The 17216-nt window shown below is 36.9% G+C and overlaps 1 protein-coding gene across 4 annotated transcripts in view; it reads left to right on the forward strand.

The window, feature by feature from the left end:
* Positions 1–16280, forward strand: part of PDE6C (phosphodiesterase 6C) — a 38269-nt gene extending 21989 nt beyond the window's left edge. For 2 of the 4 annotated variants that reach the window (XM_033000493.2, XM_033000270.2), the window contains exons 12-22: positions 1751–1897; positions 2277–2384; positions 2492–2601; positions 4603–4690; positions 6385–6485; positions 7595–7702; positions 7987–8050; positions 9056–9130; positions 9275–9358; positions 11445–11598; positions 14868–16280. In XM_033000493.2, coding sequence (XP_032856384.2) covers positions 1751–1897; positions 2277–2384; positions 2492–2601; positions 4603–4690; positions 6385–6485; positions 7595–7702; positions 7987–8050; positions 9056–9130; positions 9275–9358; positions 11445–11598; positions 14868–14938 — 1110 coding nt within the window. In that variant the 3' untranslated portion in view covers positions 14939–16280. Of the gene's footprint in view, positions 1–1750; positions 1898–2276; positions 2385–2491; positions 2602–4602; positions 4691–6384; positions 6486–7594; positions 7703–7986; positions 8051–9055; positions 9131–9274; positions 9359–11444; positions 11599–14188 lie in introns of all 4 variants that reach the window. The other 2 variants (XM_033000410.2, XM_033000340.2) reach the window with 2 other exon arrangements.
* Positions 16281–17216: the final 936 nt, after the last annotated feature.

Genomic DNA, 17216 nt, shown 5'->3' on the forward strand with positions numbered 1-17216 from the left:
CCTATTATAAGACCTGGAATCCCAGATAACTAATGGGATAAAGCAGTTGTTTCTAGATCTGATGATTCACAAAGTAATGGGTTGTAAAACTGCTCCAGGTGACCTTGTCCTTGACCTTAGATTAGAGTAGATAGAAAGGCAAATCCCAGGGAGAAGGAAATACCTTTGCATGGACATCCAGCCTTGTTTGTTGAAATATATGCATATATTCAGTCATATTTTTTCCTTATCCGTAAAATGGAGATCATTTATAGACTGCTATGGAGGAAGAGAGTCATTGTGATCATAATCTATTTTTTGCATTGCATGAGACTTCCCTGAATTAATTCTTGTTTGGATTGGGGCACATTCTTTAAAATATAATACCGCTCTCCCTAGGCTTTTGGATATACAGATGAAAAATGTTACAGAACAGTACACTAGTACCACTATTACCAGTTAGGCTATTTAATGTGAATCTATATAATGTATACAAAATAGGCAACTTAAATTTAATACAGGCTGCTTAACTTCCATATCCTCTGCATTCTAGAATTTAGTATATGTTCTAGGGAGGTTCTTCAGTATAAGGAAGAGCTGGCCTAAACTCTGTATCTGCCCTTTAGAGAGAGAAAAATCCCCAAATAGCATCCAGACATCTTCTAATGAAATTTAGTACATAGGGAAAAGATTATGTACTTATACAGTCCACTACGTTTGGAATGATCCCTTATTTTCATCAGTGGTCAGGATTGTTCATAACAGACTGTTGTAAACTACAGCAAGCCAATTACTAGGGCAGAATCACCACCAACTACAGCGCTAGAAAGTAAATTACTATAAGGGATTTGAAGTAAGTTGTAATAACCATGAATATTAGATGCTTTGTACATTTAAGCATTGTAACAATTTTTACTTAATGCATATACTGAGATCATTCTACAGCCAAGCAGTTAAGAATCTACTGCAAGCAGACAAATAAGAACACAAATAAGATTTGTGAATTTTTACATCTGATCTTGTAGGATTTTCCAGTCCACTTTCCATGTGCCAAATCAACCTTACAGGTTTGTCTATTAGGTGTACATAGGCTATCACAGACAAAGAGAGACTGTCATAGGAAACAAGATAAGACAGACTAATTTTGAGAGTTCGTTGCAGAGCAAAAACAAACCACCAGTGCTCCAGAGGTTAAAAAATGTACAGGAATCTTTGCTTGTGTATAGTCTCTCCAAGAGAAGACAAGGCTATGGGTAGGTAGCCATGCAAGCAAGCCTCCTGTTATTTAGAAAAATGCTGTTGTTAACACTTTATTCTACTGTGAAAGTAAAAAATGTTTTGCTCTAGACACATTGGTTTTGGTCACTATATTCTCCACTATTCATAAGATCCAAAAGGGAGGAACAGTTAACAAGATGAAAAAAATGAACTGCAGCCTTGAGACCAAGCTAAGAGTGCGAGATTCACAGTATTTTATACCAAGAAGGAGAAATTCCAAGGCCTGAAATTTATGAACTAAGGAAATGTGGAGATGGTCACAACAGATCATGTTGGAATTCAGAGTAGGAATAAACACCGTGTGGTGTCACCTATCCTCTTTGAGTGTTTCATAACATAATACGTATTAGTTTGTACTGAAACCTGAGGCCTTTGAAGATATAGTAAACATAGTGTCCTTAGCCAGTGTTTCTACTGAACTCAGAAAATAAAAAAGTTTTTCCAACTTTGTTCTTGCCAGAAAAATCCTTGTCTTTTTGAATTTTCCTCACAGAAGGAAGAATTACCTGATCCAAAAGATTTAGAACTGTATGAATTTCGCTTCAGTGACTTTCCCGTTACAGAGCATGGCCTGATAACTTGTGGAATACGACTGTTCTTTGAGATAAATGTTGTTGAAAAGTTCAAAGTCCCAGCTGAGGTCTGATTTATTTTGTCTTGTTTATATTTATTTTAAGATCAAAGAAAAATACCTGACTGTAGGTACTTTCATATAGAAGTAGGCAATACTAAAATATTAGTAGTATAGATAACAATCTTCTTTATTGAACATTTATATATTTGTCATAAAGACTTAAAACTAATCCTGAAATTGTGTGAGCTATAGAAGGAATTAAATCAACATGCATTTGAACATGAACAACTTGCTGTTTCCATGTTTAATTCAATGAAAATAAATTGCTTTCATAGAAGTTGTACATTACTAAAGTAATTCCATAGTGTATTGCAGTAATTTTGTAAGAATTCCATCATTTTGTTTCAATTAACAGCACAGTCTTAACCACTTTTGTTCATAATAGGTCCTTACAAGATGGATGTACACAGTCAGGAAGGGTTATCGAGATATCACTTACCATAACTGGCGGCATGGATTCAATGTGGGACAAACAATGTTTACTCTGCTGATGGTAATGTTGCTAATATTAACTTTACATTCATTATTTAGTTTTCCTTCCAATTCCAACTGGAAAATTCAAGAAGGCACACACTCAGAATTGTCTGTTTTCTTTTAAAGACAGGCAAAATAAAGAAATACTATACTGATCTAGAAGCCTTTGCCATGGTTGCTGCTGCTTTCTGCCATGACATTGATCACAGAGGGACCAATAACTTGTATCAAATGAAGTAAGTACAAATGCTCAAATATATGGAAATGTCATATATTTAGTGGCAAATGAAAGAAACATGTCAAAACTTGTGAAAAGGTAAGGTATATATTCCATATTCATCTGGCATGAATAAACATCCTACAGAAGATTTCTGCTTCAGAGCATTTGTCATGACAGCTGAAACACAAAGACAAAATGCAAAAGCAGAATCTTAGAATGATCTAGAGCTGCAATTAATTTTTAAGAGAGACTAAGCTCTAGCAATTCTTGGATTGCAGCAGAGCCTCAGACACATGAGGCCACAAATAAATGAGAAAAGTAAATTAAAATCCGAGTTGCTTTTTTTCAAGACAGGGCATAAGCACTTTTCTGGAGAGGAATTCAGGGTGTGGCATAGACACGGGCCAGTTTAGAGGGAGACAGATCTAAGATGCATTCTTTTTCTCTGTTTTCTACCATCTGAATTGACTGGCTCAGTTGTTCCCCCACTCCTCAGATGTACGTCGTCTCCTGAGGTGTCATCTCCTTATGTTATACAGGATTCTGAGCTAAAGAATTTGTGTGCCGCTGGGTCCACATGCCATTAAGTTATACATCATGAGGTTAAGCTTTGCAATTCATGCTCCATTTTGTTCTGAGAAAATATTCTAAAGGTTTTTCCCTTGTTTGTTATGAAACAATATTAATTAGTAGAAGCTTGTTATAAAACAATATTAATTAATTTTGTTTTAAACGTACCTTTTTATGACAACATTACACATTGCGGTGAGACTTACTCTCCTCCAGAAGAATGAACAATCTGCCACTTAGTGTTTCATGTGATATGTTAGGGCTTGTTTCTATGTGCTAGTCAGAGGACACAGGCTTCTCAAAATGTTATGTGTACCATAATTTTCTCAGTACAGTTTCCCACCAACTTTATCTCCAGAATGATTCATCCTCCTCCTCTGACCCTGGATACACTCTTCCCAGGAGAGGCATTTCAGCCTGCATGCTAGTGCAGTGACACAAGGGGATTTTCTGATTATTCTCAGCAATTTTCCATGTGACGTAAGAGAGAGAGAATGACAGACACTGATTCTTCTTCAGCAGACTGCCTCTCATCCAAATAAGCTTAAGGGAGTTTTTAAATCCTCCTACTGTGGTCTTCCTTAGCTAAAAGCCCTCTATGCAAGGTCCTATGCAGTAAAGCTAATTATAACAGTTATCAGGCTTTACCACAGCAGTCCTAATCACAAGTCAGAAAATACAGGCAACATGTATGAATCTGCCTTGGATTATCTGAAGAACGGAGTTATTAGCTGAGGGAAGAAAGGAGGAAAATACACTTCCAAACATACAGAACCACCTGGAGCCTACACAGATAGGACACTTCTCCCTCCCACTATCATAGTCTGGCGCAGAATTTCCACTGCCTGAAGCTTAGCTCAATGTCAGAGGGATGCTTTGAGCTCTGTGATAAGACTGAACACACCTGAGATGTCAGGACTTGCATAGTCCATAAAACAGTGATTTGAGGGGAGGGGAGAAGCCCAATGGCATTAGAGGAATTAAACTTCATTACACTGCTACTTTAGATTTAACTTACAGTAAGTTAGAATCACAGGGGACATAGCCCACAGTCATTTCAGACAGACAAGAATTCAAAAGCCATGTCAGGGAATACATACTAGGAGATGGATAAAGGCTATTTTAAGGTACATACAAGGTGAATAGATTAAACAAACATCAAAACTGAATGTGCAAGTAATAAGCACAGTTTTTGAGTTTTGAGGCATCTAACCATGCCTTTGACTTCATTGGGCACTGTATATCCAGTGCTCTCCAAATTCCATCATCACTCAGTCACAAGAGTGAAGGCAGGCAAGTTTGGGTTTTTTTTTCCTCTGCATTATACCAATGATTAAAATATACAGATTAAACTATTGAACATGCAGGTCAGAAGCATTTTAATCCTAAAAATCTGAATCCTGAATAAAAAAATATAGCCTCCAAAATACTGCTTCTTTTTCAACAGGTCAGCTGCTCCACTGGCAAAACTTCACGGCTCTTCCATTTTAGAAAGGCATCATCTAGAGTACAGTAAAACGTTACTGCAAGATGAGGTATGTCTTCATGAACTTTGTGCTCACACTGATCAATAGAAAAGATCCAGTTAAGTTATGATGTTCCAAATTTCACTGCATCTTATTCATTCTTCTACGTCCAGATTAAGAAAGTATGCTAAAATTCAGAAGTTTATGGCGAATTCTTATGCGTTGTCCACTTTTAGAAACACATCAGTAATTCCAACAGAAACAGACTCACTTAAGATAGAAAAGCTTTTCCACTGGGCCTTACTCACACTCAGGTTTTTTCTACTTTCATGTTGAAACCAAAAGCTGATGTTGAAACCAAAGCAGAAAATACAATACATACATACAAAATGTTGTAATTAAATCGCTGCTCCTTGTTCATGAGGCCTGAGTTCAGCTGCTGACTGGCAGCTGAGGAACAAAGGGATGGAGTTGTTTATGGAGGACCCCTTTATCCCCAGGCCAGACCCTCCTACATCTTACCTTGTTAAAACAGAGAAGACTGTACCATGAGGGTCTGCTGCAGTTCCCATTACTGGTCTTCCTTGAATTAGGCAGATGCCCTCAGCTGCCGTTCCCCAGCAGTCGCAGAGGTGAGGCTCCCCGCCACAGTCTTCTCAGGCTCAGCAAAATGGTGGCAGTGCAGCCTGCCAGGGCCCTGTGCCCCATGGAGTCCTGCTGCTCCAGTGGGGATCAGCCATCCTTCCCTCAGAGGTGCCTGGCTCTGGCCTGGCCCCAAGAGAGGAGACTATTTAGAACACTTTACTACATATTTTGCAAGCAAATTAGAGATTTAACAGGCAAGGCTTGAACACACGTGCTGCTTCCATCCTGCTTGTTTGCAGCAGTGTGGCAGGCACCACCTTCCACCCTAATTTTTAATTTTCTAATCCCTGTGGCGGTGCTATTTCCTGACCTTGTGAGATCACTGAATAAATCCATATACCAGCCAATAGCACAATAATCATGAAAAACCTAGAAGATTTATGATTCAGACAAACCAAAACACATTTACCTTCATTGATGGCAATGTACTTTTTCAAATGTGAGATGGTGGGGACTAACCCCTGATCTTTGCTGGGGCAGTTGTCAGGACCTCTGGAGGCTCTCAGCAGCATCGCTGCACCCCATGCTCTCACAGGTATTGTCCCCTCAGTTAAAGAAGGAAGGAAAACCAGGACACTTAGAAAAATGCTGAGTGTGATGCTCTCATTCCCTTTGCCTGAGGAAAAGGACATTGCACTTACTATGGTAAATCCATAATAGCGCAGCAGGCAATTGTGCTGACCCAGGTTAATAGAAGGAAAAGTTCTCTAACTGCGAAACTTTAAAAAGTCTAGGAAAGTTAGGTTTGTGAAATGCGAACTGTAAAGAAATAATGAAGAACTGCCATTTCTTTACTGATTACATGGAATACAGGTGGTTTTCTTTGTTTTTAATTTATATAAAGCAGTAACAGAACATCCAACTGTTTCAGTTGCTGTGGACTTAGTTACTTGTACAGCCTCTGGGGGCAGCATCTTAGATCCACCTACCATTCACACAGTTATTTAGCCACAAGTAAGAGACATCTTCACCAACTGAACAATTTTTAATTTGTCGCATTTTTTTAATTTAGGGACTGTAGTTGGCCAATTTTGTCACACATTCTGTGAGACGTGTATAGTACAAACCAAAGACAGTGTTATAAAAGGAACTGAATTTGTAAACTTTCCATCTTGCAGAGTTTAAACATCTTCCAGAACCTAAATAAGCATCAGTTTGAAACCGTTCTGCATTTATTTGAAGTTGCAATAATAGCAACTGACTTGGCATTGTATTTCAAGTAAGTACTAAATTCTGTACAACTTCCTACTGAAAAAAATGTCAATCCTATAGAATTTGTAAGTAGTTTTTAGTTGTTTATATGCAAGTACAGAGATGTTTATATACACAGTACAGAGCTATATTTAAAATTTATATTGTCTAATTCTTGTGAAAAACCAAGACATTCTTAGATTCATTATAAGCTTTAAAATTAGAGAACACATAAATGTATATAATACTTAGTATGCATTTGTTAGGTCATTCGAATATGCTTTTAGTTACATCAAACACTGTATTTCAGGAGTGTGGATTCTTTAGACTAATCATAAGGTTGTGTGCACGTGTGATATTTAGTGTACCATACTACAATTACTTATACTAAACAGAAGTATGCCTATGACATGGAAATTAACATGCTAGTTTAAAAACAAAACTGCAGACATCAACTGTTTACAGTGCTAAATATGCCAAAGACTCCAAGTATCAAATCATCCATCCAGTTCCTAAATTACTGACTTAATGTACTTTTATAATGGGTAGCTTCCTTACTCAAGATATATGGAGCCTTTATGACTAGGACAACTTAAAGTCAGAAGACAGGAAACAATTCAGTAAGTTGTTCAACAATTATTAAATTTTAGTGAAGAGTAATTTATGATTTCATTCATTCTAAATGCAAATTAGAAGATTTATTAAGCAATAGCAAGACACTTATGTTTTGAAAGTTCTTCTCAGTCAGGTCTTAGTGCTGCTTTGAATTTTTGAGGGGAGGGAGTAGAAGAACATTTATTAGCATTTGCTTCACTTTTCTCAATTCATTATGTTACAGGACATAATAAACATGTGATACTAAAGAAATGTCATCCCAAACAGTTCAATATGAAGAATTAGGAAATTGGTTGTTTCTTTGCCAGGAATTCTTACATGTCAGTTGTATACAGCAAAACCTAAATGTGTTAGGTTACCTGAAAAGTTTGAGTTCAACAGGAAGAAGGTGTCACTTTGATACTACTAGGACTAGGATGATACTTTGGACAAAAATAAATGTCAGAAATATGGGTTTCTATTCCATTTTTAATGCAGAAACTTTTGTTCACTAATATATTGTTTATTGGTATGCTTTAACAGGAAAAGAACTATGTTTCAAAAGATTGTGGATGCAATTGAAAAAATGGAATCTGAAGAGGAGGCAATTAAATACGTATCTATTGACCCAACCAAAAAGGAAGTCATCATGTAGGTGGTTAATATTTTACTCAATCAGTTATCTAGGACCAGATTTTAAAAGAATTTGGGCACCTAAACATGTAAATTGAGACTTTGTGTTACTGTCCAATGATGAGCATAACCATGATTTTAAATCAGAAACAGATGTTCACAATCTTCTCAAAATGTACAAAATGTGCATCCATCTGCATCTTAGGTATCTAAATTCCTTAAAACAACTAGACTTACTTTTTTTTTTTTTTTTTCCTATCATCATCCTAACTATACTCCTGTTCGGATTTGTTTTTTCAAAGGGCTATGATGATGACTGGATGTGACTTGTCTGCAATAACCAAGCCTTGGGAAGTACAAAGTAAGGTAGGTACCTTTTGAACAGACAATACTGGATTTGCTATCTGTTTTACTGCCTATTTGATGCATGATCATTTTAAAAACATGACTTACTAGTTGGTAGATATTTAAGTATCTGCATCCCACCACAGGTTCCAGAAAGCCTCTATTTTTCTGTCACTGTGAGGTGCCATGATGCCTCTACCCAGCCACTCTACAGCTGTTCCATGCTTCTCTACTTGTCCTTCAGCTAAAACTGGCATCCTTGATTCTGTCAGCTATTCTAGCTACCCTTAAATATCACTTAGTTATTTTTGTGCTATTCAACTTTTGCTAGTTTTCAGCAATTTTTAAGGTACAGATTTAACAGTATGATTTGAATTGTGTCTATTCTGCAGATCTTGGTGCCATTGCAAAGTAGCTTAAACATGCTAAAAATAAATTCCGTAATACAGTGTGACCTGCTTTGTACTGAAGTACTTCAAGTACTCCAGTATTTATTGACCATCATGCTGAAGCTCATCACTTAGCCTTACAGCAATAGGTTTTAACAATGCATAATTAAAACACAATTGCAAGATGATTGAGAAGCCTTCTAAGTAATACACATTACAGGTACTGGAAGATTGTTATGTTGCTAATATTTTCTTGTCCCTGTTGACAATAATCTATCATTTACTCAGTATACACCAGAATCTAATTTCTGGATAAAGCCTTAAGTATACCAGAGAGTGTCTAATTTTTGAAAGAACCACTTGACTATTTCTACAGGGATTAAAGAGTGGAATTCTCCTGTGTTTGACCAAAACTCCCTATTTCTGGAGAACTTTTTAAACTACTCAGAGGTAACACCAGCAAGAAATAAGTCCTCTCTTTGTGGAAGGAAAGTTAGTAATCATAGTTAAGTAGTAAACAGTAACATGCCAATTCTTGGTTAATCAACATTTTTACATTTTTTGGAAAGCCTTGTTCTTTTATTTATTTATATTTACTGCTTTCTGCTGGCACTTCCATGGAATTGTGATTATTCAGGTTGCCCTCATGGTTGCAAATGAATTCTGGGAGCAAGGTGACCTGGAACGAACTGTGCTACAGCAACAACCAATTGTAAGTACTAAAAAATTTAGCCATATTAAGCAATATTAGCTAGTATTAAAACATCGAATAGATAATGGTCCATGATGCTTACTAGATCATTATACCAAAAAGCATGATATATACATAATCTACATTACTGCTATTATTTTCTAGCCTATGATGGACAGAAGTAAAGGAGATGAACTACCTAAGCTCCAAGTTGGTTTTATAGATTTTGTGTGTACATTTGTGTACAAGGTAAGCATAACTTTTTTTTTTGTTTTCCTGCTGCAGCAGTTCTGATAGCACAATTAGTGACAAACTGTTGCAGCTAAGAGATTCTAGACAGCAGCAGGACTCTCGGTCACAGGGTGGACAATTATCACAATTGCCATGACTTTTCTAATCTTTTGTTACATAGAAGAATTGCTCCACAAAGCAAATTCAAGAGATGAGAAGCAAATTGAAAAAAAGGTAGAATCTTGGTGAAACTTGAAGGTGCTGAGGTTTTGTTACTAATTTGAAAGACTGAGTTAGAAAGCTCAGTCTGATTCTTCACAGTCCCATTTAATAAAAGTATTCAACATGTGGATGGTTACAGAAAGCAGTTAATGGCACAGCAAAAGGAATAGGAAACTTGAAATATTCTGGAAATATATTCTATATCTTCTGTAAGGCAGTGAAATGCCAACATCATTAATCCCTGTCTAGCTTTTAATACTATTCAAAAATGTCATGCAGAAGAGTAACATGTAATATTTTAACATCTTCAGATACATACTCATCTGCTTGGAATATACTACAGGATACTAGACTTCTTTATTATTGTAGCAGATGAAAACACTTGACATAGCTATAATTTAATAGCAATTTAAGATTTATTAGTGGTGTAAGGTAGATCAAAGGTTGGATTTAAGCAGCACTTAATGACTGATTGATTTAAAACATAACAAGGTGGTTTGGTAAAATATGATTAAAATAGAGACAATTACAGATTTGAGAATGACAAGGTTCACACTAACTTAGTACAAAGTATTCTAAATCAAAGTATACGTATAAACACAAAACATACACACACACACACAAACAGCATGGAAATATTTGGATATCTAGTAAAATATATAGACATCCACATCTTGAAGGCAGGCATGCGTATTCAAGCACATAGATAGGTAAAGAAGTGCATGGGAGAGGCTAGTCTGTAGTTAAAATTGCCCTCTTCTCAAGTTTGGAGCAAATACAATGCATCAGTATTCCTCATCGGGTGAGAATTGAGCCTCGAGAGGTCTGGCTTCACCCTGGCCTTTTGTTGGTTTTGTGGGAAGACAATCTACAAACCTTGAGGAGTCTGTGCCTGAGAAACGTCCCAACTCAGGGGAGATGCTGGTCACAGCCCGCTGCAATCCAGGAGAGCTCAAAGAGTCTCACTTAGAATCGCTATTTATAGTGTCCAAGATAACTGACTTTTGTCAGGTACTTTTTCATTTCAGCCCAACTCAGATGATGGAATATTCTGGTACTTTATCAGATGCGCAGGCTCAGAACTTGCTAGATCTTGGAGTTCTGGTATCATCCCCTTTGGGCCACAACCCAGGTACAGATGTACTACTAGGCTGTCAGGAGACTGATGGTTATTACTGTTCCCAAGCAGCAGGGGAGGCAGGAGCCAGCTGTGCTAAGGGTCCACTGCCTTTGTTATTACTGTTCTTAAATGGTAGGGGAGGAGGCAGGAACCAGGTGTGCTAAGGGAGTGCCTTAATGCTGTGGTTCACTACCTCTCCTAATTCATCTTGGGCTGGCATGTGGCACAGAGCAGGGGAAATTGCACCAAGCACCGAGTAGCCCAAGATAGGAGGGGAGTTGTACCACCACAATTATATCCTGATATTGGTAATGATATGATATCAAGTATCATAGTTATAATTGTATTATATGAATCATACTATCACATGTGAGATTAGGGAAGATACTAAAATTCAGATCTTTTTTAGCTGACTACATGCACAATAGGGCATTAGTATCCCAACATGTTATTTCCAACAATATGCCACCACTGCGTGGCCAAGAACATGCTTTCAAACATGCACCAGCAGGTACTCACAGTTTTTCTTTTAAAATTTTTTCTCTTCTACAGAGAATCCACTACCAGAGATGGAACAAGTATTTGAAAAAAGTGTGAAATCAAGTAAAATTAATTGATATAGCAAACACACTGAATTAGATTTAATAAAAAAATGAAAGTTAATGTTTCCTCTGCAAAACAGCAGTATTTCCACAAATTCAGACTTTACAAATCATTGGTGTTTACAAATTTCTAATTTATTAATTCAAATTGTTTGTATAGGAATTCTCAAGGTTTCACAAGGAAATTACACCTATGTTTGATGGTCTTAAAAACAACAGGGTTGAATGGAAAACACGAGCTGATGAATATGAAGAGAAGATAAAAGTCATTGAGGAACAAAAGAAAAAGGAAGAAGCAGCAGCTGCCAAAAAAGGTTAAGTAACTTCTAAGGTTTTCATTTATATATATTTGTAAGGCAGTCAACATACTCATTCTCTCTCAAATTCACACATGCAGTGCACTTGTGCAATATTCTATTAAACCATATACTAATGGTATGTGAGTCCTGAATTAGCCAAATTAGCTTTATCTTTACGGGGAAGAGGAGTAACCTTAAAGATTACATAAATCCAGTACACTGACCTCACTTTATAACCTGCGGAGTTATAGAAAATACAACTATCGCAGAAGAGAAGGGAATGTAAAACTGTCTTAAGACTAAAACTGACAGTTAATTAAATACTTACTTATCTGTGAAAGCTGCAATCACCTGAAACACTACAGATGTATCAAAATTCTGTGTGGCATCTGTCCCATGTGTATTCAGGTGCTTTGTTTAAGTTGAAAATGAAAAGTGTAAGGAAAAGAGATGGGAATGGATAGTTGTTGTGGTTTGAGCTCATAGGGCAACTGAGCACCATGCAGCCACTCACTCCCCCTTTGCCCCCAGCACTGAGAAGGAGAAAATATAGCCAACAACAGCTCAGGAATTGAAATAAGGACAGGGAGGGATTAATCACCCATTATGGTCATAGGCAAAAGACAGACTTGTTAGGGGAAGGAAAAAAGAACATAAATTTAATACAAACACTAACAACAACACTTAACAGAGTAGAACAGTGAGAAGCATTATCACATCTTGAAAACACCTCCTCCCACCCCTCCCTTCTTATTCCTGGGCTCAGCTTTACTCTCGCTATTTCTGCCTCCTCCCCTTCAGCAGGGCAGAGGACAGGTAACGGGGGGGTGCAGTCAGTGCTGCCGGTTCTTACATCTCAGAGGGGGCAGAACTTCTGGCATTCTCCCCTTACTCCAGCATGGACCCTCTCTTACAGGAGACAGTCCTCCGCAATTTTTCCCCAACTTTAGTCTCTTGCAGGGGCTGCAGCGTTTCCCTCACTGCTCCAGCATGGGACACCAACTTTCTCTGACTCAAGTCCCTCCCACAGGCTGCAGCCATTCCCATGCTGCTCGGGAGTGGGACATCCCTGCATGTTGCAATCTTCCCAGAGCTGAACTACAACAGCGGGGGGTGCTTCTCCCCATAGGGTCCTGGATTCCTTCAGGCACCATCACCTGATATGGCATGAGGCCCCCCCACAGACCATATGTCAGCATCTGCTCCACCATGGAGCTCCATGGGTGGCAGGGTGCTGGCCCTGCTGTCCCACCACAGGATACAGGGGGTCTCTGCTCTGGCACACCTCCCCCCTGCTTTCCTCCTCTGTTCTTCCACTAACCTCAGTGTTCACGTAGATGCTGCAACTCCTCCTCGTAGCTCCAACTCCTCCTCCCAGGTCCCCTTCTTAAATATGTTATCATAGAGGTGCATGTCTGTGGTAAATAGGTGAGTATTCTTCACATTTCACACAAAAGAGAGGCTACTCAAGGCCACCCATCAAGTTACTGTCAGAGTGTGAAGTGAAACTAGAGAGTTACTGGCTCCTAAAATAAATTGTATTAGGCTAAAATTAAAAAACCCTGTTGTTGCAAAGAGGTTAAAAAAGGACTGTAAAATACATGATTTAATCAAAGCAGATTTTTGAAAGAGAAGTTTAATAAAATGAGTCAAATATTATTATTGTAATAAAATTACAATATTTTGGCCTGCTCACACTGTGGTACCACTTACACACACTTTCACAGAAATTGTGCCCACCCTGTTGTCTCCCAAATTTATTTTTAAAGATACTTTTCTGCAACTAATCATATCATTTATTTAAGATTAATTTATTGCTGAGAACTAACTGGTTGTGACTATAAACAAAGCACTCTTTCCTTACACTGGAACATAAGCACCTGAGCTTCACAGAAATACCAGTAAAACAAAACAAATCAAACCTGTGACCTACAAACAAACTTCCACATACATTTGCTTTCTTGGCAAAGAGTATAAAGTCTGATCCTATGTCCTTAATCATAAGGTTCTTAAATAAAAATTAAATTATACATTTAAGAAGACTCAGGTAATTCTACTCCCACTTGAAGTTAGGACCATCTTACATCATTGGTATTTTGGAATCACTTAGTCACTGACTTAAGGAAAGAAGTATTTTCCCACGAGGAACCTTACCTAGGCAAGCATGGACTGACTTGCAGGAGCTAAGGATCTGACCTGTGCATGTCATAACTGGTGTCACAAAATGTAAGTGAATTATTTTCCATCTTTTTAAATGTGCACTGGAATGAGGCCACACACATTTGTGAAGAGCAGATATGACACTATCAAATCAAGGCCATGTAAATATATGGGTTTGTCAAGTTAGTTCATACAAACAATAATGTGATACATGCTGAACCATGGTGGTTTCTCTAGATCACACTGACCTGCCTATTCTTAGCCATTTAGTAGACAGAAAACAAAATAAACATATTTGCTGAACCACTACAGTGGAAAGTTCAGAACAGAAACTAAAAATCCAGTATTAAACTAAGAAAATAAAATACATAGTTAGTAGCATAGTGTTGATTATATCCTCAAATTAGAGGGTAGGACACTGATTATGTGACATGTTTCAATGCAGGTGGAAAGGGTCGAAAATGACCTAGTAACATGGTGATCCACAGCTTTCAAATGTAAGTTTTAATTCTAATATTGGTATCTTACCTTAAATGAACCTGGAAATGCAATTTATTACATTGAAAGAATCTTAACTTTGACCAGTGAACATCTGTGGAATCATTTGAGAGAGACAGTAACAAAATCAGTAGCTATAGATAACAAACATAGAAAGTGTCTCTCTTAACTAGTAATTACAAAGGGATTAATGCAGGGTTGGACAAAGGCTTATACAATTAGGTCAAATTAAAGTTTTTGTATCATCTGTTTCAAGAATAGATTCAGAGATTATACTGATCCATGACTTTATATCTTTTGCATGGCTTGCATACCTCAGTTTTGTATGTGTGGGAAGAGATATATATTTAACTACTGAAACTTTCCAGTAAGAGTGGTTCAGTGTGTGTTTGGTCCTTTGAGAAATGTTGGTATCAACTGCTACACTAAATACACATATGTATATACAGCACGTGTTATTGTTTCTTATTCCATTTTCCCAGACAAGTAGTGAAAGCACGTTCAATTTTCAGAAGGTCAAACACATATAATATGCATATCACAAAAGGAACGCCTTTTAAACAAGAAATTAGACTAGCTAAAATTAACAGAAAATACTCACTTTACTTTCCTTCTCTGTTTTTTAGCTGAAAATGCAGCTGGAGGTGGTGGTGGAAGTGGAGAGGATGGGAAATCCAAAACATGTATAATTCTGTAATTCTTTGTCTCAGACACTGTTTCTGCTACAGAAAAGACACCTAGAAAGAACTCCAATGAGCCCCAGTGGAGTTCACAGAATAGTACAGATTGATCTCTTAACAATCCTCAGAAACACTTGCCATTTGTTGGAAATATTTTTAATGGGAGTAAACAAACAGTTATAATTAAAAACTGGAAAATTAAAAGAAAAAATAATGGTGTAAAACGAGTTAACTGTGTGCTCTAGATATTTTTTCATGTCACTCAATTTATATACAGTATTTTTATTAAAATATGTAACTTCTGCACACTGTCCAGAAAAAAATTAAATAATTTTGACAGATCTTATATGAAATTGCTGAATGATGTCAAACATGTACAATTCAAACAAAAAATTGTGATTTTCATAACTTGTATATTTAGATTTTAATATTATGCACATTACCTTAATCTGGAATTATCCTTTTCCTTCATTCTCAATACTATATAAAGTTCTGCAGTAAGCATCTCTGTCATATCTATAAAAAGCAGGCCGATGGTACATGGTATTTTTTCAAAACCACCAAGGATAAATCTGCAAATTGTAGCCACAGGTCTGAAAAAAACACTCTTTTACCCATGTGCAAATGGCTCTGCCCACAGTTCCTAAACTGACCACGGTTTATTGTAAAAATCTAAAAAGGCAGACCATAAACATCATACTTTGCATACAAATAAAAGTTACTAAGATATCTATACCAGTATATCTACAGAAGGATCTATATTCAAAGGCATTTTAAAAGGCTCGTGTACTCCCAAAGGCATCTTTTTAAAAATGCAGTTAATGAAACTATCTGAAAACCAATGAAATGGCACCAATTTAATCTAGGGGGCAGAGGACAGCAGAAGTAGAGCACATCAGAATTCACACTACCTCCTCTTCTACAACCAAGAAGACAGACTGCACACAAATTATCTCTTCATAAACAACAAACTCCCTACCAAAACCTTCTGTTCTTGAAGAATGACAGAATCCACTCCATACCTTCTACTCAGGTCTCACGAAGCTGGCAGATGATGGAAGGAAAACGGCTAGTATATTATGCACGGATCTGAGTGTTCACTGGAACCAGTTCCAAATTTAAGAGATGGATATCAAATGCAATTCCTGCAACAAACAAGTTTGACATGCAGACTCAATCCTGCCACTTTTCTTCCACCTTGAAAGAAAGCAGATCCATTCCATTCTTTTCTTCTTTGAAGGGCCCTCAACATCCAGAGAAGGGAGAATGATTGAAAGATTTGCCATATTATATAGCTTTCTAAGAATGCTCTATGAACACAGATACTGTGTACAACTATCACTCAAGATTACAGGAATCCAGAAAAAAAAAAACAAAACCCAACACTTATTACATCCTTATTTATAAACAGGCCAAATATTTTATGCAAACTTAGTTATGACATAAAACTGGGTATCATGTATTATTTCCTGTATTAAATGCAGATACTACAGAAAGCTAGTTCAAGGTTGTTTAATCATGTAATTTTATTCAAACTGTACTAAATGATGTAGTTAATATGTATGCTGTACCATTTTATAACTGTCTTTCGAAGCCCCAAAGAGGAGTTAGTTATCCAGAACATGTAATACACGATACTTGAAGCAACAAATATAGCAACACATTTGACAAAACCCCTTTGGGCAAGTTGCATACATGTAAGCAGATTGGTGCAGATTGGATTTGACTCTCAACCAAGCTTGCAAGATGCCAGAGAATTAACCTTTAAATCCACCTTCTTACCTAAAGAAGCCTTCATGCAAGGCTATGTTTATTTCTTACTCAAGGACACCCTAAATATGTCCTGGTACTATCACCTATTATGTAAGTACAAACTGTTTAAAATGTAATTATGGTAAGTAAATAGAGTTCTCAACTTATTCAAGAGTGCATGTAAAATGTTCATAAATACACTGCAACCATCTCTGTTGTTGTATTTTCCACATCAAATACTTATTATAAATACTTTCTATAAATATATCTACAGTGGGAAATACTTCTCAAAAATATATTTTATACAACATTAACTTTCCTTAGATTAACATGAACATTTAATTAGAAAAAAGTTTGTTCTTTATATCCAAAGTAATTTTCAACCAACAAAATAGCCACTGTAGCTATTCCTGTGCAGACTGTTTCTTTGGAAACATAAAATGAAGAATGTTTAAAGCTGTGTTGCAATTTGAAGAGGAAAATTAATCCATTAAGTTTCTCAAGGAATATATATTAGGGTTACACTTTAAAGAAGGATTAACA

The sequence above is a fragment of the Tyto alba genome, unplaced genomic scaffold (assembly GCF_018691265.1).
Source record: "Tyto alba isolate M040663 unplaced genomic scaffold, T.alba_DEE_v4.0 Super-Scaffold_1, whole genome shotgun sequence".
In the NCBI taxonomy this organism is placed as follows: domain Eukaryota; kingdom Metazoa; phylum Chordata; class Aves; order Strigiformes; family Tytonidae; genus Tyto; species Tyto alba.